The sequence below is a fragment of the Cyprinus carpio genome, chromosome A20 (assembly GCF_018340385.1).
Source record: "Cyprinus carpio isolate SPL01 chromosome A20, ASM1834038v1, whole genome shotgun sequence".
In the NCBI taxonomy this organism is placed as follows: Eukaryota; Metazoa; Chordata; class Actinopteri; order Cypriniformes; family Cyprinidae; genus Cyprinus; species Cyprinus carpio.
The window spans coordinates 20529494-20557443 of NC_056591.1; the positions used below are offsets into that span (position 1 = coordinate 20529494).

General features: G+C 34.9%; 1 protein-coding gene across 1 annotated transcript; it reads left to right on the top strand.

The window, feature by feature from the left end:
- Positions 1 to 1354: 1354 nt before the first annotated feature.
- Positions 1355 to 27950, top strand: LOC109093700 (atypical kinase COQ8A, mitochondrial-like). The gene is made up of 15 exons (XM_042778063.1): positions 1355 to 1508; positions 6193 to 6378; positions 9157 to 9498; positions 9952 to 10018; positions 13348 to 13422; positions 16016 to 16141; positions 18480 to 18565; positions 18673 to 18813; positions 19581 to 19662; positions 22685 to 22778; positions 24534 to 24675; positions 25424 to 25531; positions 26532 to 26597; positions 26670 to 26756; positions 26834 to 27950. The coding sequence occupies exons 2-15, from the start codon at positions 6214 to 6216 to the stop codon at positions 27125 to 27127; spliced, it is 1875 nt and encodes a 624-aa protein (XP_042633997.1). The 5' UTR covers positions 1355 to 1508; positions 6193 to 6213; the 3' UTR covers positions 27128 to 27950.

Sequence of the window (27950 nt, forward strand, 5' to 3'; positions counted from 1 at the left end):
ACAGTATGTTTGATAAGTTTATGTTTAATTAAGTGTCCAGCTTTATCCAGTAAAGCACATTTTTTTCAATTTGCAGGCCACATAGGCAACACGGAACAGTAGAATAACCTTTAGGAAAAAACTCCACTTTATTTAGAGTTTTAACATGTCATTAATTATAGATGAAACTGTCTTCATCAAATTCAGTAAACAAACGAACAAATGAAAATTCATATATGTCATCTAATATTTGAGGTAACTACTCGTCACAGAATCATAATATATGACATGTATTCCACCTAGTCATAAAACAAAAAAAAAACAAAAAAAAATAAAAAATAAAATAATAAAATAAAAAAACAACAAAACATAAAAAAATAGAATAGAATAGAATAGAATAGTGTAGAGTAGAATATAGTCAATAAAAGTTGAGTCACTTTTTTTATTTATTTTTAATCACACAAAATACCCTGCATTGCAGGATCAGTTATATAGTCTCCTGTCAGGCAGTATAAATAGGCCTATATTTATTGATTGAAAATTCATATATGTCATCTAATATTTGAGGTAACTACTCGTCACAGAATCATAATATATGACATGTATTCCACCTAGTGGTAAAACACAGTACATGCAACTATATTTTAATATTTTATTAATAACTGAAGAATAGAATAGAATAGAATAGAATAGAATAGAATAGAATAGAATAGTGTAGAGTAGAATATGGTCAATAAAAGTTGAGTCACTTTTTTTATTTATTTTTAATCACACAAAATACCCTGCATTGCAGGATCAGTTATATAGTCTCCTGTCAGGCAGTATAAATAGGCCTATATTTATTGATTGATTTGTATATTTTATAGATTCATTTCATAGATATTTTAGATTCAGACACATGCTTTTCAGTTTCTGTGAATTATGTTGGGGCAATAATCGCCTCTGTTCTTAATGTTTTTGGGCCAACTGAAGTGATTTTGGACCACTAGATGGCAGTAAAGGGCCAAGTATGTTGTTTTGAAATTGAATTATGCGTAAATTCAGCAGTATAATTTGGTAGAATTTGCAATAGGAATCGGTTTAATTGTCGTGACGCAACTGCTCATGAATAACTAGTAATAAACAGTCGAAATAGTGATAGCATCAGACAGACCAAATTAATTACTTTTGTATTATTATTTGTATTATAGCAATTAATTTAGTAAAACTGTGTTTTTTAGGCGCATCACTAGTTTACTACCGCATGTCTTTTGTTCTGAGTGTTTTTTTTTTTAATGTTTGTCCTTCGTCAGCACTTTCGTTGAGTGAACAAGAAAAGAACCAATAAAATCGCAGATAAAGTTTCTAAGCACCGCCTCCTTGTGGCCACGCATCTACTGAGTAACCAATAGTAGACGACTGGAGGAGGAGCCAAACAGCTCTGTCAAGAACACTTGAGAAGGGTAAACAGCTCTCATCTCATGGACGCAGATCCAGCGCACAAAGAGAGCTGGACAGTGAGCACAGCCACAAATTTGACTATTCTGGGGGTAAGCACCAATAAATCTAAGTTCTAAGGATGAATAAACTTACATTAAGGTATATTACTAATTGATTGATAATCTGGAATGAAAAGAGCGCGGATTGTTTTTAAGTAACGTGTATTTTAGGACAGTGGCCTGCACAGACCTCCGGAGGTGGCAGGGTACACTCACGTGTCGTGTGTTGCATGCTTCCTATCGCGCGTTGATCTGAGTTCGAATATTTTATATGTATATACTATTTCTGTACATATAGATTGGTGAGGTTAGACGTACATTGTGTGCATGTGTTTTGATTCTGTCCACGTGGTAATGGGAACATTTATATATTGGCCTCAAAAAACTCCCCATAAACAAACAACACTACATTAATAACGCTTATCATTGGAGTGCAAAAATCTTCACAATACAAAACTCTGTCAAAGCACAAGATCTGTTTACACTACACATTTTCCCTTCCTCTTTAAATGCTCTAGGATTGCAGGTGATTTTTTGTGCTGAAATTCTTTTAAAACAGTAAGCGCTGGCAACAAGTTGACATGTATGACATGCACAATTTTAGTGTTTTGTTTTTTTTAGGAAAGATTCCTAAAAGTCTTCACATTTGACTGAGAAGACAATATATCTTGAATTAAGTTTATTTATTTTTTTATCCTATTTGCAAACTCATTGAAGAATAAGCATAATTCTAAAAAGAAAAATGCTTCAAAATCAAAAAGTGTAGTTCAAAGTGTCAGTTCTTGACAGGTTAAAAAAGTCTTACATAAATTTGCTGCTTAAGTAAGTAATTTTAAGGATGTTTAGGTATTTTTAAAGAAAAACAAAACCATGATACTGACTAAAATAAATGATTTTTTTGCAGGCCATTCTGTGCAGTTTATGCAAAGCAAGCTCAGAGATGTGTTAATGTGTTAACTAAATGAAATAAAGGCAGCTGTTGTGGAGATCACCTCTTTGTAAAAACCATAAGCCTTAAGCCAAATCTTTGTTTATACTCCTTTTTTTTTTTTTTGTTATTTTGCAGAGCTGCTTGGATACTAAATGCCAGCACCGGCCTAGAATTTAGCTTAAATGACCCGAATGCAGGGCACAATTAATGTAGGTTTTTTTTTTTTTTTTTTTTCATTTATTGCTTCACTGCAAACTAATTGAACAGGCAGGCAGATGCCAATTGAATCACGTAAAATAATTGCTTATTTGAATAATTTATTGCTTAGTTATTTAAATCAGTGCCTTATGTTTATTTAATTTTAAGTGAAATTAAAATGGCATTTAAAATTAAATTTAAATAAATTAAACAAAATAAAATTCATAAAAAGCTTAATTAATTAAATATAAAATAAATAAAATAATTAATAAATTATGTATTTATAGTAATAATAGTTATAATGAATTTATGTATTTATGAACACTTATCAGTTATGATTATGGAACCATGTGCCACTTGTTTTTGGTTCAGTAACTCACAACCTGACCTCATACAAACAGAAAGAAAGAAAAGGGGTGTTTCCCCTAACAAACTGATTGGCTGTGATTTTCATATGTTGTTTGGGTTCACTTATATTAGCGTGGCCTTTTGGTGATTTCCTGCCACAAGTCCTGCATCTCGAAGCATATTTCAACCTGTCTTCACTCATGTTCCGCTTCTATATGACATAACAGCTGTGATTGGTTTGCCACAGAAGAGGGTGTCCTAAAATGGCTGTCATTTGTTGCTTTTTTTTCATGGTTGTCTGTCTTGACACTTCAGTGTGTGATGTATTAAGAGGCCTGTCCTGTCCTGGGGAGGAGCAGCCATTGTTTTGGCTGTGAAGGAAATGAGAGGGTGTTGACAGTTGAAAGATATGAGATGGCCTAAGATTATCTGATACTTTCTCTGTAGAACTTTATGCGTTGTCATTAAAACCATACACAAATATTTTCATTGATTTCAAGCATCACAGATGTAATAAATTCTTTGCATAAGTTTTGCATTTAATGTGTTAAATATTCCTACATCTCACTGACCACCCACTGAGTATTCCTGAAAATACACATACCACAGAAGCCTGTAGAACTGGAGAATTGACCTCTGTGAGCCTTTCCAGTAGGTTAAAAGGCTGAAACTTAAGTATGTTCATTACAAAATTCATTAGACTAAGCTGAAAATAATTTATAACATAAAGTTTGCACAACAAAGGTCAACTGTTGCATTTCTGCAGCATCATTCCAGGGGGGTGCATCGTGGATCTCTGAAGAGAAGAAATTGTTGAATAAAGTTATTTTTGCACACAAAACGTATTCTCGTAGCTTCATAAAATTAAGGTTGAACCATTGATGTCACATGGACTATTTTAGCAATGTCGTTACTACCTTTCTGGGTCTTGAACGTGTTAGTTGCATTGCTGTATATACAGGGTCAAAAAGCTCTCGGATTTTATCAAACATATCTTTATTTGTGTTCAGAAGATGAATGAAGGGGTTTGGAAGTTTACAAAGTTTACAAATTCCAAACTTTTGAATGGTGTTGTAGTTTGACCCATATTGAATGTAAGTCTGTATATTCAGTTGCGTTAAACATCTTGCAGTTGTGACACAGTAGGTCCCTGAAGCTTAGGCAATGTGCTCCTTTGTTAAGCAACAGAGCGTTTAGTGTTTGCACTAAGCATTGTTAGTTTGACATGCTAAATGTCTCAGTTGCAAATATGCAGATATGTCTAGGCATGTGCAGCCTCTCTCAGGTGTAACAATACTGAATGCTCCAGAGCCAGACTGTTTTTAAAATGGAAACAGAATACTTCCTTGTTTTCTAGTGTCATATCTTCCTGTCAGCTACTGAGGGATGATCACGTTGCAGAATTAAGTATGTGACTACAATGTTACGGAACATTGAATTTTTACCTGTTTTCACACATGAGGTGTGTTTATATCCTGCCAAGTTGCTCAAGGTCTTTTTGAGAGCTTTTTCCCTGTAGGCAATCCTTTACCTCGGGAAAGAGGCCAGGTTTAAAGCCCTTTATTTACAGGAGAGTCAAGCTCTCATCCATCCCCTCCCCTCGGTTAAGCTTGTTTGTGTCTGCACTCCGAAGCCTCAGAGTTTATTGGTGCAAAACCACTTGCATTTTCCACCTTGCTTTGTAAGTAAAGAGCATTTTTTATAGTGGTGAGCTGGCAGAATAAAGAATAATAACCCTTTCATCGTTTTGTTTTACAGTGGTGTTTACTAGGGGTGTGCGATAATGACAAAAAATTATATCTCAATACAATAACTAAACAATATATATAACAATAATTAGACAATATTTTGCTGAGCATGTGCTCGTGTTTTGGCAGGTTTAGGACTGACGGGGACAGCTGACTCCCAAAGCTTTTGATGTTCTTCATATTCTGTGTGGTGGTTAGTTTGCAGGAGTAACAGAAATGAAATGTACCTTTTATAACGCAGGACATGAATGCAGATTACCTGCAGTTACAAATGCATAAATAATAACAAAAAATAAAAAAATTTGAATACTAATATTTGAAATTATTTTGGGGAAAAAAGGAAAATTTACTTTAAATGCAAGTCAGTAGGTAAGTCATTGAATCATTCATTCAACCGATTTGTTCAAACGGCTGATTGATTCAGTAACGAAACACCACTATGTGTTGCTCAGAGAAGCAAATCTGTTTTGCTGTGGCTTTGTTTGAAACCATTCTCATTGACGAAATAAAACAAAAACAGAACTTGTGTCTAAAATGTAAGTCAATTATTATTAACATTTTGTTTATAGGATTGTTATAAAATCAATATCACTTTTGCAATTTTACAGATTTTAAGAGAAAAAAAACTTAACTCTGTGTGTTTTTAACTATATTAGATGATAAATATAAAAGTCATAAGGGGGCATATTTGTATATTTGTAGTCTAACCTACATCTCATAGTGTATGCGTGCACTCTCTGAGTATGTTTTTGTTTGGGTTTTGCGATCTACTCAATGTCAAATCACATATAGTTTAAGCAGCAATTATGATATTATCGTAGACAATATAAATCGCACACCCTAGATTAGACTGAATCGCAAGTTAGCTCCTCATATGCTTATTGTGATTGACTCAGTGTGTGCAGCCACTTTGTAAGACCGTTAGTCATTGACTAAAGACTTTGACACTTGTCTCATCGTGAAAATGTTTAACCTTTGATAGAGCTGCCAAGAACTGATAACAGCTGTTTTGTTGATGGCCGATGACACTCTGATGTTGATTTAAAGAGATAATACGAGTCGTCACTATTAAATAAACAACCATATACAATGCATTATTATACATGTATTATTAATGTTTTTGCTAGCACTCCACACTACATTGCTTTGGTGTCTCTCTCTGCACTAACAAGCTTATTTATAGCCCCAAAAAAACATATATATTAGTGTTGCATGAAACACAGTAATACATGTACTATGGTTATACCATAATATTCTTTGAAATACCGCAGAGTACCATGTAAGTACTGTATGTCATTATAGTCATAATTCAGTATAATGGTACATATCAAAGTACAATGGTATTACCAGCTCATTGTACCATAGTGACAGTAAATGTTATGCTTGTGAGTTTCTTTTTTCTTTTTTTTTTGAACTGCATACAATTATTGTGATTGTTTTCCACCATCATTGTTGGCTTAAAAACGGTTGAGGTTGAGGCTATTGAATCACTTCCTTTTCTCCTGTACAGTAGGTGTAAAGAGGAACCATCATGGCAGGTGACATGTTGTTGCTGATGAGAGGCCTAGCCAAGCTCAGCCAGGCCTTGATTGAGACCCAGGCAGGCTCTCTGCGTAGTGGTGGGTTCCAAGCTGTAAGCCAGAGCATGCAAATGACAGCTGAACAGGGCATGAGTGTGGCCATGCAGAAGTTCCAGGTGGGTACCTCTATAAATGCTATTAGTTTCCATTATAAAATGGATAGTTCTGGCTATAAATTTAGATTGGATGAGAAATGTTTGACGCTGTTGTAAAATAGGCAGTGTAGCTGTGACAATGCATTAGTTAAATTCTACAGTAATGAGACAGGTTTCTACAAACCATTGCTGTAAACAGTCCACTGTTATCACACATTTTTGGTTGAATAATTATATTAATATAAATTAGATGTATTAAATAGATTATTTCAAATATTTAGCAAGGATGCATTAATGCCTTAATGCATGTATAATGTTACAAAAAAATTCAAATGCCATTCTTTTGAACTTTATTTATAAAAATTGTATCAAAGTTTTCCCAAAAATATTAAGCATCACAACTGTATTCAACATTGATAACAAGAAGAAATGTTTCTTGAGCATTAAATCAGTATATTGCAATTATTTCTGAAGGATCATGTGACACTGAAGATTGGAGTAATGATGCTGAACATTCACAGGATTAAATTATATTTAAAAATATATTAAAATAGAAAACAGTTTTTTATTGTTGTTGTATCATTTCACAATCTTGCGTTTTTTACTTTAATTTTGATCAAATACATGCAGCCTTGGTGAGCATAAAAAACTTTTATCAAAAATATATATATATTTATTTTTAAATTATTATAACAATAACAAAAAAATATTATATTTGCTATACTATTAATAATAAATATTGTATTATTATTATTATTATTATTATTATTACGTATTGATCATTGGTAGTCTTTATCGTGTTGCTTTTAGAAAACACCATAAGTAGCAATAAGCCACCTAAAACGGTTTTATTTTGTTTTTACCAAGGCCTTTCATGACTCATTACTTTAATGTTTTATGGTTACATGCGTCAGTTATTCCTCGATTAATCACCAGTATGGTTTTCTCTAATTCAGTGTGCACATAATGGTGTTGGGTTACACCTCTGTTGTTTTTCTCCACAACACACCTAAGATATAATAACTCCAGCAATACGATTATGCAAATAAAATGTAGGCCTACCCGGAGATTAGATTACTGCCTTCAGAGCATAGGAGCACGGTGTGTGCTGCCAAGCTATTTGTGCTATCAAAACCTCTGGAACTGATTGTGCATTTCAAAGTGTTTTGAGGTTTCTTTATCAGACATCAGAAATGCATACCTGATTGTGTTGTAAAATCCCTGGTAACCCTTTGGGTAGGTACTCCTCAGATTCAGACCAGACCAAAAAAAAAAATATATATTTATAAAAAAAAAAAAAAAATTATATATATATATATATATATATATATATATATATATATATATATATAAATAAATTTATTTCACTTATTATAAAATATCTGTAGGATTTTTAAAAAACAATTTAAGGCTTTTTATGACCCTTTAATTTTATTTCACTATTTATAAGATATCTGCAGCATTTTTAAAAAACAATTTAAGGCTTTTTATGACACTTTTTAAGGCCCTCACAAATAAAATTAACACTAAACGGGGTAAGACAATGTCTGTGTTGACATTAAACTGTACAGTGACATGATTTGCAGTTCAGAAACAGGTTTATAAAATGATAAACATCACCAGCCTTTAAACCATTTTTAAGAAAAGGGATGAGTCAAGCATATAAATAATATAAATCTTACTGACTATCTCACATTTACAACTCTGCGTGTTTGCTGCATAAAAAGTTTGCATTGGTCTGAACTAAAACAGCAGATGGGCCTATTGAAAATGCTAATTCATTCTCTGCAGCTAAGGCCCTGTTAACACTAGTGCGTTTGTGAAATAAAAACGATCCTTGTCTACACTTGTTTATACTGCATTTCAGAAACGATCTCCATCCACACTACACAACTGAAAATGCAGGTCACATGACCAATCATACAACCACAAAAAATACGAACAAGGAATGTTGGCAGCCACGCCAACCAACAAAACTCACAAACAAAAACGGCATCCACACCATCATTTTAAAAATCCAAAACTCCGGACCATTTAAAACGAAACCCCAAACCCAAATTTTTCAAACTAAAACGGGGTTTGCAGCGTTTTCAAAAGTCTCTGTTTTCAAGAGTCGAAAACGCCGGAGTAGTGTAAACGACACGCGTAACCGTAGCGCTTTAAAACTAAAACGCACTAGTGTAAACGTAGCCTAAGTGGGGCTTTTGAAATGGCAGAAATATAGGTTTCCCTGGTAACAGCTGTACACAAAGCAGCGCTGTGCTCAAACGCTACTTTATCACACATAATAGGTAAGATTAAATGAAAATGCTATCAAAACTTTTCTGAGGACAGTTGGTTCCCTTTAGAGACACATTCATATAAAAACACCCATGCTGCATATTGACTTCGAAACGTGCAGCGCCCCTTTTTATGAAATGAAATCTTAGGCTTAATTGTTACGTTAAGCCATATCACGAATCTTGTCTCTCCGTCCTTAAATGTAAGACCTCTTGAAACTAGTTTGACCAACTAGCAGTTAGCCAAGAGATAATCAGTCTCACTTTTTTCATTGAAATTGGGCCAAACTAAATTTTTGTAGCTGACTTTAAACTGTTATGACCAGTCTAGAAGAAAACAAATTAGATGGCTAACTTTTTAAGACTAGTCTAACCAGTTTATGCAACATGGCCCGTGTCTAATGGCACCCTTTAGCCATGCCTCTATTTACAATATAGCATTAATTACAGCATTTGTTTATTTCAACTGTGGGGAAGCACATGAAATAACTAAAAGATGTTCTATATATTTCTTTTTAAGGAGTTTACAGGTGGCCAGCAGAGTGTTTCTGATTTCAACACAGACGTGGACTCCAAGTATGACTTCACAGCTTCAGAGGAGGACTTTGAGAGCAAAGCACATGGAGGTTTGAACAGTGATTCAGTTTTCAGGGACGCTAACACAGCTGCTGCTGCGCACACATACAGCCAGGCCTCAGGAAAATCAAAGCTGTTCGAAGGTTACAAGGACCCTACAAGCCAGTTCACCGGACAAACACGATCCTATCACCAGGATCACTCTTCTGTGGGAGGCATCACAGCTGAGGACATTGAAAAAGCCAGGGAGGCAAAGCGAAACGGCTCCAAACCACATAAACAAATGGTACAGGCGACCTTTTCCAATCCTTCATCACCCATGAGTAAATAGACAGTTGTTCCACCTATATATGTCATGCATTACAGAGGATAATAATAGTGGCAATGCAACTTACTTGTTAACCCTAAAGTAGCCCTTAGTAGTTGATTGCAGTTTATTGAAGACCCTATGAAATGTTTGCTGCAAAAAATAAAAACTAAAAAATTACTGTGTATCAGTAAAAGCTTGTATTAGGAGTAAACTAACACATATATGACCACTAAACACCACATTTATTTTTATGTAGTCTTAGATGGATCATACAAATTGTGGAATTTGTCATAATTTTGAGTTAAGAAAATAGTACTTTAAAAAAAAAAAAAAAGTATAATTTGTAATTGGAATAACATAACACATTGAAGCACTGTTAATGTGTCTTGTTCTCCACAACTGTCTATTGTATGTCTGTTCTTTATGTAGCTTAGTGAAAGAGCTAGAGAGCGGAAGGTACCGGTCACACGGCTTGGGAGACTAGCGAATTTTGGAGGTAAGGTTACTAAAATTATTATATATTTATGTATATGTACATACAGTGCTGTTCAAAAATTTAGGGCTGGTAAGATTATTTTCAAATGTTTTTGAAAGAACTCACCTAAAGTGCTCACCAAGGCTGCACTATCTGATCAAAAATACAGTAAAACAGTAACATTGTGAAAATATTATTACAATTTAAAATAACTGTTTTGTATTTGAATAGATTTTAAATGTAATTTATTCCTGTAATGCAAAGCTGAATTTACTCTAGTCTTCAGTTTGAAAACTCTGGGGTTACTCTAGTCTTCAGTGTCACATGACCCTACAGAAGTCAACCTAATATGCTTATTTTGGGGCTTGTGAACGTTTTCAACAAGTTGAGCTGCTTAATAATTTTTTTTTTTTTTTTTTTTTATTTTTTTTTTTTAATGAATAGAAAGTTCAAAAGAACAGCATTTATTTGAAATAAAACCTTAAATAAATCCTTAACATTATAAATGTATTTACTGTTGTCACTTTTGGTCAGTTTAATGCACACTTGCTGAATAAAAGTATTAAAGGGAGGGTTCACCCAAAAATGAGAATGTGAGCAGACTTAAGTTTACATGGCTAGTTGAATATTTTACACTTATTAACTCTCCTGTTACTGAACTCTTTCATTGGAGGAATAAATTAAGCATGGATTACACTAATTAGGGCATTTCTACAATGCAACTGGTAATTCAAAACCTTTGCTTTTGCGTGGTGCATTCAAACCCAACAAGCCAAGGCCACCAGACCACAAGTCCCCTTCAAATTTTGCACAGCCTGTGTTTCCACCAAATATATCAAATAGACTTGACATAGTTTCTGGATTGGTATATTTGGCTTTCCAGGCTGCTGTCTTTTCTGGTATTGTTGTTATTCATGCTCTGATCTAAGGCCTGTTCCAGAGAGCTCTGTCTCTCTCCTCAAACAGCATGTCAGAGCCAGATTGAGGGGTCAAGGTTAATCTACATTTTAACCAGCAATATCTTAGACTGTGGCTGCCCCTTGCCTTGGATTATGGGTCAGAGCTTAACCGGTCTGGGAATGTGCATCACCTGTTTCCCCTGAGATAGAGCGTCCCATTCTGGTGTGTAATTTTACCCGCTTTTGTTCTTCAAAAGACAGTCTATCAGTGATTTCTCAGAGGACTAGTGCTGAATACAGTTACAGGCAGCGAATGGATGGATATAGCCGAGGGTTTGGAGTCAAAAGTGCTGTCACATGGGAAAATTAAACACTGGTGGTCACAGTAGCTCTCTGTCACAGGTTTGCTTGCATGCTAGTTTTCCACTGACGTTCACGAAGTGAGATGTTAAACATATATCTGCTCTCATCTGCTATTAGTGTGTGTGCACTGTGCATGCTGGGTGATGTGTTGGAATCCTTGTCATCAGATCGAACTCTATAAATTATATAGAATTTAAAGTATAAATGTTAATTAATAATTCAATCTTTGTTAATAATTGAATATTTGGTGAAAGTAATAATAATATTAGTAGTGTTTTGACTTATACTAACAGTAGACAATTTAGAGGAAACATTATTTGTGTTTGAATATAGTGATTTGTATGTAGCTGTCGCATTTTAAAGTGGTGTAATGTTATAGATGTATCTGATCTTTGTCCTCACCTTGACCTCACTCCTGGACATGAGCTATCCGGTTCCACCCTTCTCTGGCTCCATTCCTCTGGCTCTCGTTGGATAGTTAAATATAGTGATTAATTGCGTCTGAGAATAGTATCCATCACTTTGGCATGCTTTCATGTGGTTGCGTTCTTCATCTCAATTTTAGTGACCCTTAAATCAGTGCCTTAAAAACTGTTTTTAGGCAGCATGTTCATTTTTGTTTACCTTTTGTTTATGTTCAGAAGCATATCCCTCTGTTTTTGTAATATGAGGCTTGGGCCCGCAGTATCCTTGCTCATGCTATCGGGCAATCGGAAAGCCATCTAAAGCCCCCTGTGCCAGCATACAAAAGAAGAGCCCTGCTTTTTACAAAATGTGCAAATATTACAGTGATGTTTCTGAATTTGAAATAAATAGCTATAATAGTATATGTAGTAATAATAGTTCAAAAGTTTGGGGTTGGTAAGATTGGTTAATGTTTTTTGAAAAATTTCTTATGTTCGCAAAGCTGCATTTAGTTGATCACAAATACACTAAAAATAGTAATGTGAAATATTATTGCAATTAAAAATAACTGTTTTAATATATTTCAAAATGTAATTTATTCCTATGATTGCAATGCAAAATTTTCAGCAGCCATTACTCCAGTCTTCAGTGTCACATGATCCTTCAGAAATCATTCTAATATGCTGATTTGGTGAAACATCTCTTCATATTAATGTTGAAAACAGTTGTGCTGCTTAATATTTTTGTGTAAACTGAGATTCTTTGAATAGAAATTTCAAAATAATGTGAAATGGAAATATTTTATAATATTTATAAATGCCTTTACTGTAACCAATTTGAGGCAATATTTCTGAATAAAACTATTAATTTAATCTTCCAAACAAAATCTCACTGACTCCAAACTTTTTTTATCCTATACTTATTTTTGATTGGAACTTTTGCTTCCTGGATTGGGCAAATATGTGGATTAGTCCATGCATGTACAATGGAACACAAATGTTTTCTTTAAAAAGAGAAAATGCAGTTCAGTGCATCAGATGTTGCAGTTGTTGAGCACCCTGGCATGGCCCTTGTGTTTTCTTGGAGTGCTTAAACTCCTGCAGCCATAAAGACATAAAAACACGAACCTGTTTAATCATCAACCACAACTGACCTAGAACCTCCCCGGAAGTCTTAATGAAAAACTTGAACGGGATAAGAGTCAGCGTCAAAACTACACGTGTTTCTGTAAGGCGTGTAAAGACTTGAAAAAAACACCTGGGTGAAAACATCAGCCCTATTTTTTGCAGGATTACACTAAGGTTTAGTTGCGCTGCTTGATTTACAACCGACTTGAAGCCCCTCCCAAATGTTGTTGCTTAATCACAAAATTACATAACTACTGAAGATTGCACCAAAACTTGTTATTGATTCTCAGCTCTGCCACAGCAAAAATGTGCTGACACAGTGTTTTGGAAATGCTATTTTGGTGTTTCCTTTTGTCAAGTTGACATTATAAAGCTCCAGTGTTGTAGTGGTTATTTTTCACAAATCAGTCTAACATATACAGCTCATTTTTAAAAAAGCTTTGTTTACATGATGGAAGTGCTGATATGAGGTGTGAGATAATGACTGTTACAGCATTTAACTTCTGTTCATTTATGGACCATTTACTTTCTTTTTTTTTTGTTAAATCTCTTGCAGGTCTTGCTTTGGGTTTGGGTATTGGAGCCTTGGCAGAAGTGGCAAAGAAAAGCCTGAGATCAGAGGAGAAGAATGGTAAGGCAATTGCATTATCTACTAGAATTGAACTGGTTACAATTTGGATCAGTACAATGTTATTGTTGTTATTAGTCAGAGGTGCACATAACTTTTTTTTTTTTTTTTTAGTCTGGTTCTCATGAGAGCACATGGAGATTTGGTTTTGTGCTCACATTGCACATCGTGTGACCCATTAAATATAACTAATTCTATAAAAAAATAAGTTCAATAATAGTAATATTATTGCACTTTATTTATTTTAAATAAAGTAATAAAATACTAATGTGTAATAATACTGTTATATTTTAAAATAAAATACACATGCTATAATACAGTTGTTTTTTAGTATTTTTTTTTATATGAATTTTATCATTTTATAACCTAAAATCAGCTAGATTTTATTTTGGCAGATTGCCATCAAGTAAGTATATGCAGTGCTTGTTTAGCACTGCTGAGTGAAGCACATCAGTGAATGAAATGACACTTTTGCATTTTGCTCTTATAACAGCAAAACATTCATTAGAACATTTTATTGATTATTGAGATGTTGTGTGGCATAGTGTGATTTAAAAATGATAAATTTGCATGCAGTTAGATTTTTTGGTTTGTTTGTTTTTGGAATTTAAACCATTTCATTAACAGAGAGATAGTGAGTGAGGAGACAGGAAAGAATTGGAAAGAGATTGTGGGTATTTATGTTCAAGTCACCCACACATAAACACAAGTGCACTACTTACAAGAACCCACAATGACCCTGATCTTAACCAGTGTGCATCATTTATAGCAGTGAAAAGATCTTTCCTTTTTTTATTCATCCTTTCTTTCAGTACAAGCAGTACTGAAAATCTAGTGTGTGTACGGTATTATTTACTCTTAGACAGGAGAGCACCATTGCTCTTTTTGACTGTCTGTGTTTGCTTAAATTGGAACGTATGTATAATAATATACACACAGTAACATTTACAGAGTTTCCTGATCTAAAGTGCACTTAAATTAGGCTGCTGTCAAGGCAGCATTTTAATGTAGAGATGAGCCGTTAAAATATTTATATGCATCTGTGTAATTGGTATGAAAAATGCCAATAGATTATTGAAATGTACTCTTCTTAAAAGTTTGTCCTTCATTCTTGAAATGTTTAACCTCATTCACCGCTTGTGCATGCAAATATGTGCACCCCTTCCATCATCCAGGATCTCTCAGCTCAACTTCAAATCTTCTTATGGCACAGAGAGAGCTTTAGTCCGACACATACACTGCCACTGTTGTTTTGGCGTGTTTAAAGGCAACGTGAATCAGCATTTGTTGCGTGCCTTTGTTGTAAAGGTTTAGAAAATCATTACATTTTAATTAAAGATTATAAACACAAACATATTTTTTTATTCTTTTATTTTACTTTGCAGAGGTGAGTTTAATGTAGAATTCTGAATGCAAACTAGTTTAATATGATTGAATTTTTTTTAATGCTTAATTTATTAAGTATTCAGGCTTGTCTTTAAATGCAGTACTTTTTACTTTGTGGATGTTATGTTTTGTTTTTTGTTAAAAAAAAAAAAAAGTGTTCTCAATTTTTAGATTAAGTTTTTTTTTTTTTTTTCCAGTAACCAATTATCAGAATTACTTTGTTAATCTTGAATATTGGGTTAAAAACTTTTTAATTATTTGAAGAGTGTCATTGAAAAATGCCAAAATAATTACTTGCTTGCAACTAAAAGCTCAAAGCTTTGTTTATCATATTAAGAGAATACTAGATAGATTCCTGTTAAACTGGTCCTTTGCAGGGTTTAGCTATCTACAGAGTTGCATTATGTCAGTCTGACTGCATATCTGAACTGAGAGTGTAAATGTGTTCTGAGGACAGCAGCATGTAACTAGATCTTATCTATGTAGACATCCGACGTGCTGGATAATGATTACCTTTGACCTCATCATCACATCCAGGAATAGCACTAATGTCCTCACAAAGATAAAGGAGACCCTGATCCAGCAGTTTGTGGGGTTTTGTTTACATGGACAAATGGTTCTCAGCAACACGGATTCTCTTTTTTGTTTCAAATGTCACATACAGTGGTTGTCTGAGATTTTTGGACATCTGTATGAAAAATATGGGTCCATTTTTCCCATTAGGGCATTACTGTGCTGAATATTTTATTTATTTGAGAAATTTAGCATTACATCACTTGCACACCAATGAATCCTCTGCAGTGAATGGGTGCCATCAGTATGAGAGTCCAAACAGCAGATAAAAACATCACAATAATCCACATGAATCCAGTCCGGCATGTTTATAATACACAAATTCTTCAAGATGTTTTTCAATTCAAACCATTGCTTCGGGCTAAAAATATTAGCCTTCCATCCATAATATTGTTTTCTCCAATAAAGACGTTGTCTTGTCTAAATCAGGAGAGAAATATGCACAGATCAAGCACCATTTATAAGTTAAAATCCAAATAAATTCCAAACAAGTTCTAAACAAATATGTTGGTGGATTTAAAGTTAAAACATATTAATGACAGTCTGACAGTCAAAAAATTTACATTTTTGAGTGAACTACTCCTTTAAGTTGTATTTTCAGTCCAAAATGTTGACAGATTCTTGTAATTTCACATAGGTGAAAAGAAGGCAGTTTTGGACAACAGCCCCTTCCTTTCGGAGGCCAATGCGGAGCGTATCGTCAGGACTTTGTGTAAAGTGCGTGGCGCGGCCCTCAAGCTCGGCCAAATGCTGAGTATACAGGGTAAGAGAATTCTGTTTGTACTGTATATAACAACTCACCACATTAGACCAGGTCACTCCTCAAGGATTTATTAGGGCCGTTGAGGTGTCCTCCAAGACTGATAGGATTCATAACCCACGGCTGCTGCCAGTGTTGGGATGGTTGTAAGTCATGGCCATTCTCAAGTTAGACTGGTACGTGATCTAGGCCTGTTTCGGGTTTACAGCCTGATGATATGAGTGACTGTAATCCTCTTACAGAAAGGTGCAGAGAAATTGGAGATGAGATTTATTTTCACACTGATATGCAAATGTCTAAAGATAAAATAACCTCATGTGTCCTTCCTGCGTTATTTTCCACTCAGTGGTGGAAAATGGATGCTAACTTTTCTGCTTGCTGACTGTTTAGGGTCCTCAAACACTACCAGTCTAGACACACTTGAATTAGTTTGTTCTTGTGATCATAAAGATCTTTTTATCTAAAGGGTTACACCAGTCAAACTCTACTGTAAATAAAATAACATAAATAACAGAGACGATTTGCTTTCTAGTTCATAACTCTTGAAAAATCGTTGAATCATTCTGTCTGCATTGACTAGCAACTCAAATATTGTCTGACTTCTTCTGTGACAAAAATGGCTCTCTTCCCTGTGCAAATATGTTGATTATTTCTGGTAGGCATGTGAGGTCATTCTCCCCCGCTCTGTGTGTATTGGAAAGTGAGAACAAATGCATCTGTGTCACCAGATCAAGAATGCAGCGCATAGATCATTGTAGCACAGCCTCCATGCATGACATTTCCAAACCTCAGCCGCTGCTCATGCACTGGACTCATGCACCACATCATTCTCATCAAGATAGGCAATATTTTGTAAGCTGCAGATCCCTTTGACTGGCAGTGAAGGACGGCGCTCGCATCGGAAAGGCTCCAAAATAAGCCCACAGCTATGCCAGAAACGTGACCTTTATGTTACACCTCAGGAAGTTTTGAAAGGACAACACACACAATTACCCATCAAGAGATGTCCAAACTAAAGGGTTGTTCTAATGTTGGTTATGAAACATATGATTTATTGACACTTGATTTCTCGAACCTCCTTCAGGAAAACTAGTCCCGCCTGAATAGGGTTTTAGTAGCCCACATTCCTCAGCGACAGAATCTGACGAATCTGGGTCAAATAAGTAAACCAGGATAAAAACCATGGCAATCATAAAAATAAGCTTTATTTTTTAATAGTCACTTATGATGTACATAGAGCCAGTCAAATTGAAAATCTTCAACTCTCTAGCAGTTCTACATTTGACTGGGTTTGGATCAAGCAAGTTGTTGTTTAGCGCTCTCTCTCTCTCTCTCTCTCTCTCTCTCTCTCTCTCTCTCTCTCTCTCTCTCACTCATCTCTTCCTTTCTTTCATCTCTCTCTCTCACTGGCTCATTAAGACTTGAGTGTTTACGATGGCGTACATCTGTCAGACAGTTAGTTCTCGTGAAACCATCTCTAAAATCCTGTTTACATGTTTGGATTGACTGTGCACTGCAGCCCAGTAAACATGCAATATGACAACAGATTTATTAAAGAATAAGCAAGATGAAATGCAAGACTATTTTGTATTGTTGGTATTTGCAGACACCCTTTTTATATAAGAACTTTATAAGAAGCAGAAAAAACAGGCTCCCGTTATACCTGGAATTAACATCATCTGCCTTGAGTGATCCAATCATAAGTGGGCAGCATGAAATGCAAAGTTATCCAATCATTCAAACCACATTGAAAGTTCAGGAAAGCATTTGACCACATCAGATTTGTTGTGTAAACACTAATGTGTCCTAAACACAACAGCTACTCGCCTATCAGCGAACCTTTGCACAAAAATAAACCATGAGAGGCCATTCTTTACAGTGATTTTGACGATGTTTATACAATCACGGTTTCTCAATGATTTTTAAAGGATCATGTTGAACTGAAAAATATGCTTTGCCAAGCATATTAAAATTGAAAACATTTATTTAAAAATTTCAGTTGTAATATTTCACATGCAGTATTTATTTGTGATCAAATAAATGCAGAATTGGTGAGCATAAGAGACTTTTTTCAAAAACATTAAAACTTACCAAAATGATAGTGTATCTACACTTTTTATAGTTTGCAAGCAGTTTGCTGCATTAATAGTTAAAATGCATTTTCACGGGAAACACATTTGATGTTAATGTAATTGGCAATCTTTCTGCTGAGCACTTGTGATCGGATCAACCAGGAAGGATGTTAATACCAGATATAAACTGGGGCCATCATTTTCAATTGACATTTGTTAAAGAGTTGCACTATACTATTTCAACATTGGATGTGTGTTTAATGTTTCAGATGATGCATTCATCAACCCACAGCTGGCCAAGATCTTCGAACGTGTGCGTCAGAGTGCTGACTTCATGCCCATCAAACAGATGATGGTACCGTCTACATAAACTACAAAATATTGAAATACATCTGAAAATCATATCAATTCAGTATTTGTATTTTTTTTAAATACACATCTGTTGCTTTTTAATCTGTGCAGAAAGCCTTGAATAATGACCTGGGACCGAACTGGAGGGAGAAACTAGATCTGTTTGAGGAAAGACCCTTTGCTGCTGCCTCCATTGGTCAGGTGCATCTGGCCAGGATGAAAGACGGTCGAGAAGTCGCCATGAAAATCCAGGTTGGTTGCAGGCAGAAAGTACTAACTTAAAAACTTCCTGCCGATCAATAATGCTTAAAGGCCATTAAAGATGAGATTACAGTTCATTTTCAGTTGGACGCCACATAATATAAAACAATCTTTTTGCAGCTGCTTTAGTCATTGACCAATCAAAGGTTAAATAGAAAAAAATACTTTTTTTAAATGAAGAAACAAGTTGTAGTGAAAGTTTAGTGCAATTTGTTAAATTTATTAGCTATCAGTTACATGTAACATAATACTTCCATTAATCACATCATTCTTCAGAGAACGGTTTTTAGCAGTAATATATTGTTTTGTTTGTGTTAGCACATTCCACATCAAAATCACAAACAAAGCTTTCCTCCTATTACGTACATGTAAAATGCACTTTTTAACAGTCTTCTAATAGGTTAAGTTGGAGCACCGACTGCTTGAAGTCCAAAGAGCAATTACTGCTAACTGCTTTTGCAAAAGATATCGACTTGAATGTTTATGATTAGATAACCTAAGTCTGGCATCTCTCCTCTCTACTTTTTTTTAGTAAAACAAACAGTTTTGAAATGTTCTGAAATAAACTATCCCCCAAAAATGTGCTCAAAAAGGTCAAGGCTGTCTTGCTGGAGGTGTTTTTTTGTTGTTGTTGTCAGCAGTCCATGTCTGCCTGATACTCTTACCGGTTTGAACTAAATGAACTGCTACTGTATAATATTGTTTTTTGTTGTTGTTGTTTTTTTGAGCCCAGTCTAACATACTCTTGTTTCCTGCAGTACCCCGGAGTCGCACAGAGTATCAACAGTGACGTAAATAACCTGATGACTGTCCTGAGCATGAGCAACGCCCTTCCTGAAGGTGATCTGAATACACATACATTAGATTTTTTTGAACTTTAGACAAATAAATTATTGGATGCATGTGGATGGCATATGTGTCAAAATGTGGGTGCCTCTGGTTATTTCCCAGTCCAAATTAGTATAATTTAATATTTTAAGAAGCAGACACTGCTATGCAGGTTGCACATCATCTTCTGTCAAGGTTCCTACGGTCACCCTGAAAATATTGATTTTAGAGACTTTTTAGAATCTTTAATTAATGCATTTTATTTTATTTATTTTTTTACAGTAAGTATACACTACCATTTCAAAGTTTGAGTTCCAAAGCAGTCTCTTATGCTCATCAAGGCTGCATTTGATTAAAAAAACAGCAGTATTTTAAAATATATATTTTAAATGTTTCTATTTCAGTATTTTAAAATGTAATTTATTCCCGTGATGGCAAAATTGAATTTTCAGCATCATTACTCCAGTCTTCAGTGTAATATGATCCTTCAGAAATCATTTTAATATGATGATTTGGAGCTCAAGAAAAAATGTTTTTTTCTATTTTTGTAGGCTCTAAAATATTTTGGATTTTCTAGGAATATTTTGTCAAAATAATAAACTTATGAAATTGCACTGATTTTGAAACTTTCATTGACCCCATTCTCGACTGCTGCATGATCAATGCCAGTTAAATCTTCAGCTGTCAGAGAAGCCTAATCCTCTAAACATAGTCTGAACTTTCATTTAAGCTTGTAAATGCCACCATAATGTTGTCGATCCTCCTTTTTGCTAGATACCCAAGATATTTTTTAATGTCTTGCCAACCCTTGTGGAAAAACAAGTACATTTTAGCATTCTTTTAAAAAAGAAATTATACAGGGGCTGGTCATATAATTAGAATATCATCAAAAAGTTGATTTATTTCACTAATTCCATTCAAAAATTGAAACTTGTATATTATATTCATTCATTACACACAGACTGATATATTTCAAATCTTTATTTCTTTTAATTTTGATGATTATAACTGACAACTAAGGAAAATTCCAAATTCAGTATCTTAGAAAATTAGAATATTACGTGAGACCAATACAAAGATAGGATTTTTAGAAATCTTGGCCAACTGAAAAGTATGAACATGAAAAGTATAAACACTGTACAGCACTCAATACTTAGTTGGGGCTCCTTTTGCCTGAATTACTGCAGCAATGCGGCGTGGCATGGAGTCGATCAGTCTGTGGCACATGCTCAGGTGTTATGAGACCCCAGGTTGCTCTGATAGTGGCCTTCAGCTCTTATGCATTCTTGGGTCTGGCATATCGCATCTTCCTCTTCACAATACCCCATAGATTTTCTATGGGGTTAAGGTCAGGCGAGTTTGCTGGCCAATTAAGAACAGGGATACCATGGTCCTTAAACCAGGTACTGGTAGCTTTGGCACTGTGTGAAGGTGCCAAGTCCTGATGGAAAATGAAATCTGCATCTCCTTAAAGTTGGTCAGCAGCAGGAAGCATGAAGTGCTCTAATACTTCCTGGTATACGGCTACATTGACCTTGTACCTCAGACAACACAGTGGGCCAACACCAACAGATGACATGGCACCCCAAACCATCACTGACTGTGGAAACTTTACACTGGACCTCAAGCAACCTGGATTGTGTGCCTCTCATCTCTTCCTCCAGAATCTGGGACCCTGATTTCCAAAGGAAATGCAAGATTTACTTTCATCAGAGAACATAACTTTGGACCACTCAGCAGCAGTCCAGTCCTTTTTGTCTTTAGCCCCAGGCGAGACGCTTCTGACGCTGTCTGTTGTTCAAGAGTGGCTTGACACAAGGAATGCGACAGCTGAAACCCATGTCTTGCATACGTCTTTGTGTAGTGGTTCTTGAAGCACTGACTCCAGCTGCAGTCCACTCTTTGTGAATCTCCCCCACATTTTTGAATGGGTTTTGTTTCACAATCCTCTCCAGGGTGCGGTTATCCCTATTACTTGTACACCTTTTTTCTACCACATCTTTTCCTTCCCTTCGCCCCTCTATTAATGTGCTTGGACGCAGAGCTCTTTGAACAGCCAGCCTCTTTTGCTATGACCTTTTGTGTCTTGCCCTCCTTTTGCAAGGTGTCAATGGTCGTCTTTTGGACAACTGTCAAGTCAGCAGTCTTCCCCATGATAGTGTAGCCTACAGAACCAGACTGAGAGACCATTTAAAGGCTTTGCGGGTGTTTTGAGTTAATAAACTGATTAGAGTGTGGCACCAGGTGTCTTCAATATTGAACCTTTTCACAATATTCTGATTTTCTGAGATACTGAATTTGGGATTTTCCTTAGTTGTCAGTTATAATCATCAAAATTAAAAGAAATAAACATTTGAAATATATCAGTCTGTGTGTAATGAATGATGTTATGATATAATATACAAGTTTCACTTTTTTAGTGGAATTAGTGAAATAAATCAACTTTTTGATTATATTCTAATTATATGACCAGCACCTGTATACTTTATGAACTTGTTTTCAGGCACTTAATTCCAATTAAATGTAGTTTACGTTTATATTAAATGCAATTATTTGAACTTATGAATATCTTTATATGTAATTTCATAATTACTTTTACTGTCTTTGAAATATGGTGATGTACTGCTGAATGTACTGACAAGCATTTATATAACTAAAGTATACTTAAATTTCTATTGAAATGTGTGTTGTCGTGTGTTTACTTTTTTTTAAAGCATGATAAAAGATGAGTAAAACCTAATGACTTAATTGTACTTTATAGTAAATCTTAAATTTGACATCATAAAGGGCTCTACACTTAAATGGTTCTTTATTTCAATTATATTATCTGCTAGTACAATCTCTTTTAAATATACTTTTAAGATTTGAAGTACACTACAAGCACACACTCAATACAATTAAGTGCACTTCTTTTTCACAAGGGAAGCATAAATTCTGAGGAATTGTGAGTGCCACCTCTTAGTGACGCAGATCATTTTTTTAAAATATGAACTAACCTACTGACTCATGTCTGACTTTGTCTGTGAATATGCAGGTCTGTTCCCGGAGCATTTGATAGATGTGATGCGACGTGAGCTGGCACTGGAGTGTGATTACATAAGGGAAGCCAAGTGTGCTCGGAAATTCAAGTGAGTGGACATTTTCTCACTTCTAATTCAGATCATCCCATCATTCTATTCATTAATCTACCGCTTTATAAAATCCTGGGCGGCTGTGGCCTCATAGATAGCCTACAGGACATTTCAGACTGCCATGTGCCTCATACCCAAGCTAAATCTATCCTGTACCATAATGCCTTTGAAAGGAAGGTTTACACACACGAAAATAAACACTACAACTGCTCCAAATGATTGTGCACTGTATCGTCTGGAGCGTTGTGGCCTCAGCCCAAAAATAACCACCTAGCTTGTATGCCAGGGATTGAATGATTTGATCTTAAGGAACAGTTTACGTGCTGACATATTTTAAATATAGCACAAATGGAAATAATAAACACTGACAAGCCCGTACCCTATGTCCTGTTCTCTACTGGGACCCTGACTTCACAGGGAGGGTGAAAAATGAAATGCATTCCAAGAGAGAGATACAGTTACGTTCATGGCTTCAAGATGAGATGTGTCTTCTACTTTTGAGTAGACCACTGAGACTCTCAGTGTTCAGCAGATAAGCTCTTTTCAAAATGATGTAACGCTTTTGTTTCCTGCAAGTATTGACGTAGTTTAAACACGTTGCGCGCACAGCCTTGCATCCGAAAGAGCTGAGGAAATAATCAAACACTTCTTCTAGAATATCCTCTCTTTGTCAGGTAGCCCAATTGATTTTATTGAATTGGTTCATTTGGACAGTTGACCTTTAGATGGTCTGTGATTACTGTTGATAACCTAACAGAATCTATATTTCCAATCAATTTGAAAAGTTTTAAATGCAGTTTAACAGAAACTATCCAACTTATCAGTCCTCCGTAGACTTAGATAAGAAAAGAGCAAAAGATCATCTGAAAACAGTTGCTAATTGGTCAGTATGTTTTTAAGTTAGTAAAGCTTTATTTAAAGATTTATTAAAATGGTGTTTGCAATGTAGTTTTACAGAATGTTATAGAATAATATAAATTGTAAAAATAAAGCCGAGGCTTAGCGACGGCTCAGTTGAACCGGTTCAGTAAAGATTCACATTCAATTTAGTTGTCATTCAGTAGTGTTTACATGTTACTTTCTTATTCAGTATTTTTGTGATTTTCCAGTCTAAATGTTCTTAAATCAGTATACATTTAAGATGCAAAAATAATATTTTTGAAGAAATTTGTCAAAACTAAGTGTGTTTATGTTTAAAACAAGAAAAAATATCTGCCATTAGAGAGAAACTTGTTTTCCCTTTGAATGAAGTTTAGTTTTCCTACCCCATTGGTAGATATTTTTCTTATTTTAGGGAATAAACCTCAATTAAATTTGAGAATTTCTCAGAAAAGAAAGCTTTATCTTATGCCATTCTGTGTCTCAGAAAAATACATTGATTTAAGTATTTAAAAAAAAAGTAAGTAAATTACTTTGCAATGCAGAAATGTGCAGCTAATATATATATATAAATAAATAATATTTCATGTAGCTAGATACATTTTCAAATAGCTAGCTTGATTGCATTTCAAAGTTGACATAACCATTATTACTTGGCAAGCTATAATTTCAAGCTGACGTACCCTCATTTTAGGCTTCATTGTGGATATCCTCACACCCAGAGAATAGTCTTGGATTTTCCCACACGCCTTTAGAAGCAGTGTGTGTGTGTTCATCATCACGTCCTGTCTGTGGTGCACGTGCTGGGTGGCATGCTTTTTCGGGGATGCTGACTTATGCTCAGTGACTCAGAAGCTTTGTGGTTTTTGGCAGGGAACTCCTGAAAGATCACCCCTTCTTCTACGTGCCAGAGGTAATTGACGAACTCAGCAGCCAGCACGTCCTCACCACAGAACTGGTGCCTGGATTTCCCTTGGATCAGGCTGATGGACTTTCACAAGAGTTGAAAAATGAGGTATTCGCCAGTGCCGGTAAAACTGTTTTTGCAATGAATGAAATGAAGTGAAACCAGACCATTACATCTACCAGGGCATCTGCAGGACTTTTAAAATCAAATTTAAGGCTTTTTAAGACATTCACAAATCAAATTAATACTATATGAGTGGGTTAAGGCTATTGTCTATCTATTTACAAACATTCAAAACATTTTTTGTAATTGGATTATGAACAATTTTTACCTTATTGGACTGGAATACATATTACTTTCTAGTACTTTGAGTTCTCCTACTGTTATTTACAGTAATTTGCATATAGCATTTGTTTAGCAAGTTATAGAAGCACATTAAAATTTGGTCACATTGTATTCTATGATGCCTGAGTCACATGGTCTTACACGTGGCCAGTGTGGAAGCCAGTGATCTTCCTGAAGCATTATCACCACCTGGTGGTGGAAGTGTTTTATTACATTAGTAGGGCAAAGTGTAAACAAGGTCATGTCCATACCAAAAAGAAAAACATGCAAGGAATGCAGTTTAAAAATTAATAACTGTGTTGATCAAACCAAAAAAAAAATAAATGAAACAAACCAAAACAAAACAAAAAAACAGAAAAAAAACATACAACTAAAATATTAATGCATAACACAGCTAGAAAAACACTTTTGTTTTGAGTTAGAACTGATTTATGACATTATACTAAGTACTACGTGTTCATTAAAGCAGTCCAGTGCTGGTGAAGTAACCATACTTTTTATTTTTGCATAGATCTGCGAGAACATCCTCAACCTGTGTCTGAGGGAGCTGTTTGAGTTCAGATACATGCAGACGGATCCTAACTGGTCCAATTTCTTTTATGATCCACAAACCCACAAGGTAAGAGCGTCACTATCACTGATCTTTCCTGGTTATTTACACTACTGGTTTAGACACACTTGGCTTAATTTGCTTTAAACCTGCTTGAATCCTGGTGTATTTGAAGAAGCTGAAATATTAGTGTTTTGATGCATTAAACATAATTCCCTTACTTTCATTTGTTATATCATAGGTTTGATGACTTTACTGTTATTCTAAAATGTAGAAAATAGGAATTAGTAACCTTTGATTGGTGTTGTAGATAAATACACTACTGATCAAAAGTTTTTCAAAGAAATTAATACTTCTATTCAGCAAGTATGCATTAAATTGATCTAAATAGACAGTAAAGACATTTATGATATTCCAAAATATTTCTGTTTCAAATAAATGCTGTTCTTTTAAACTTCCTATTCCTCTGGGGATTTTTTTTTTAATCAGTTTCCACAAAAATATTAAGCAGCAATATAATAATAATAATATGAAATGTTTTTTGAACAATAAATCAGCATATTAGAATGATTTCTGAAGGATCATGTGACACTAAAGACTGGAGTAATGACTACAGAAAATTCATCATTGCCATCGCAAATAAATTACATATTAAAATATATTTAAATGCAAAGCAGATATTTGAAATGATAATAATATTTCACAATATTACTGTTACTATTAATATTACCTTTGATTTTATATATATATATATATATATATAGATATATATATATATATATATATATATATATATATATATATATATATATATATATATATATAACATTTATTCCAAACAACAAAAAAAAACTTTACATTTATTCCAAACAACATTTTATCATATAAATGTACATTTATATTAACTTCCTACCAACCACAAACTTTTGAACCATAGTGTGTGTATATTGATTTTATTTGAGTTTTTTTTTTTGTACAGTAAATCAAAAGTACGTATATTGTTTTGGCTTCATCTCTTAGATGTGTTTTTTTGTTTGTTTTAATAATCAAGCTGTTCTTCAATCCACAGGTTGCTTTGCTGGACTTTGGTGCAACAAGAGGGTTTGATGAGAGTTTTACTGATGTTTATATTGAGGTAAGACATCTAAAATAGAAAGTAGTGGATGTTTTATTTCTTTAACTGATTAGATCTTCCTCTTTAAAACAGATCATCAAGGCTGCAGCAGATGGCGATCGGGAAGGAGTGCTGAAGCGATCCATAGATATGAAGTTCTTGACTGGTTATGAGTCTAAGGTAGTATATACCAGATATTTTTGTTTTAAGCTACACATACGATAGTCATGTTAACACAACCTCTTCTCCTCATCCAGACCATGTTGAATGCCCACGTGGATGCGGTGATGATCCTGGGTGAGGCTTTTGCCTCCGAAGAGCCATTTGACTTTGGATTGCAGAGCACCACGGAGCGCATCCACAACCTCATCCCCGTCATGCTGAAACAGCGCCTCATCCCTCCACCTGAAGAAACCTACTCCCTGCACCGCAAAATGGGCGGCTCCTTCCTCATCTGCTCCCGCCTGAAGGCTAAGCTATGCTGCAAAAACATGTTTAGAGAGGCCTACAGCAATTACTGGAGCAATAAGAAGAAAGGTCCAAGCCAGTGACACACAGAGCTTTTCAAACGAAAACCTTGGATAAGCAGAAAATGCTCTGGCCAGTCACTCGAATGTAAACGATCGGCACTTTTGTCTCAACTGACTCAACCGTACCATCATACATGTTTCTGCCTTTTGTTTTTCCCTTTTGAGTGTGTTAATGGGAAATAATGTCCATGATTATCCAAGCTCGTGTGGTGCAAAGAATGCTATTCAAACGAATGTATCTGTGTGCCTACGGAAATTCCTATAAGCTGGTTACTCATCAGGCGTGGCGATTGGCTGTAGAACATTTCAGAACCAAGCCAACAATTTTTTCCAGGATGCCGGACTACGTTTGTGAGGACCGTCTCCCTAAATCAGTATATTAACTCTGATACGTATATTGTTTGAGAAACCATTACAATGTTTATTTTTCTTATTTTCGATTAGTGATTTGTGAATATTGCGCACAATATTGGCCAAAGTATGATAAAGGGAAGTTCCTGAAAGAAAAGCTCAGTAATCAGGGCAGGTTTTGATGCACCTGCTAGAGTCACATGTGTTTTCAGTGTAGGTTGCCTACAAGCTTGCTTGTAAAACCACCACAACTACTTTGTCATAATGCATTTTTAAAAAGCTAGGATATTAATGATGGGATGAGGTATCACTTCTCTAATGTGTGAGATGTACATGAATTTAAATGTGCCTACATGAAGGTGAGAACTTGAAAGCATTATGGTTTGATATCAGAGCATTGATGAAAAAGGTGTTTTTCTAGTGTTCTTGTTATTGGCTTTCTTACTAAAAATTGTGATAAAATTGTCTGAATATATAAAATTTTTGGAATCAA

What these genes read in the sequence shown, in the direction of transcription:
- LOC109093700 (XM_042778063.1), top strand. Translation starts at nt 6,214, where the DNA reads ATGGCAGGTGACATGTTGTTGCTGATGAGAGGCCTAGCCAAGCTCAGC. An exon ending in CCAAACCACATAAACAAATG is followed by an intron (nt 9,499 to 9,951) that starts GTACAGGCGACC and finishes TTCTTTATGTAG; the next exon opens with CTTAGTGAAAGAGCTAGAGA. An exon ending in GAGACTAGCGAATTTTGGAG is followed by an intron (nt 10,019 to 13,347) that starts GTAAGGTTACTA and finishes AATCTCTTGCAG; the next exon opens with GTCTTGCTTTGGGTTTGGGT.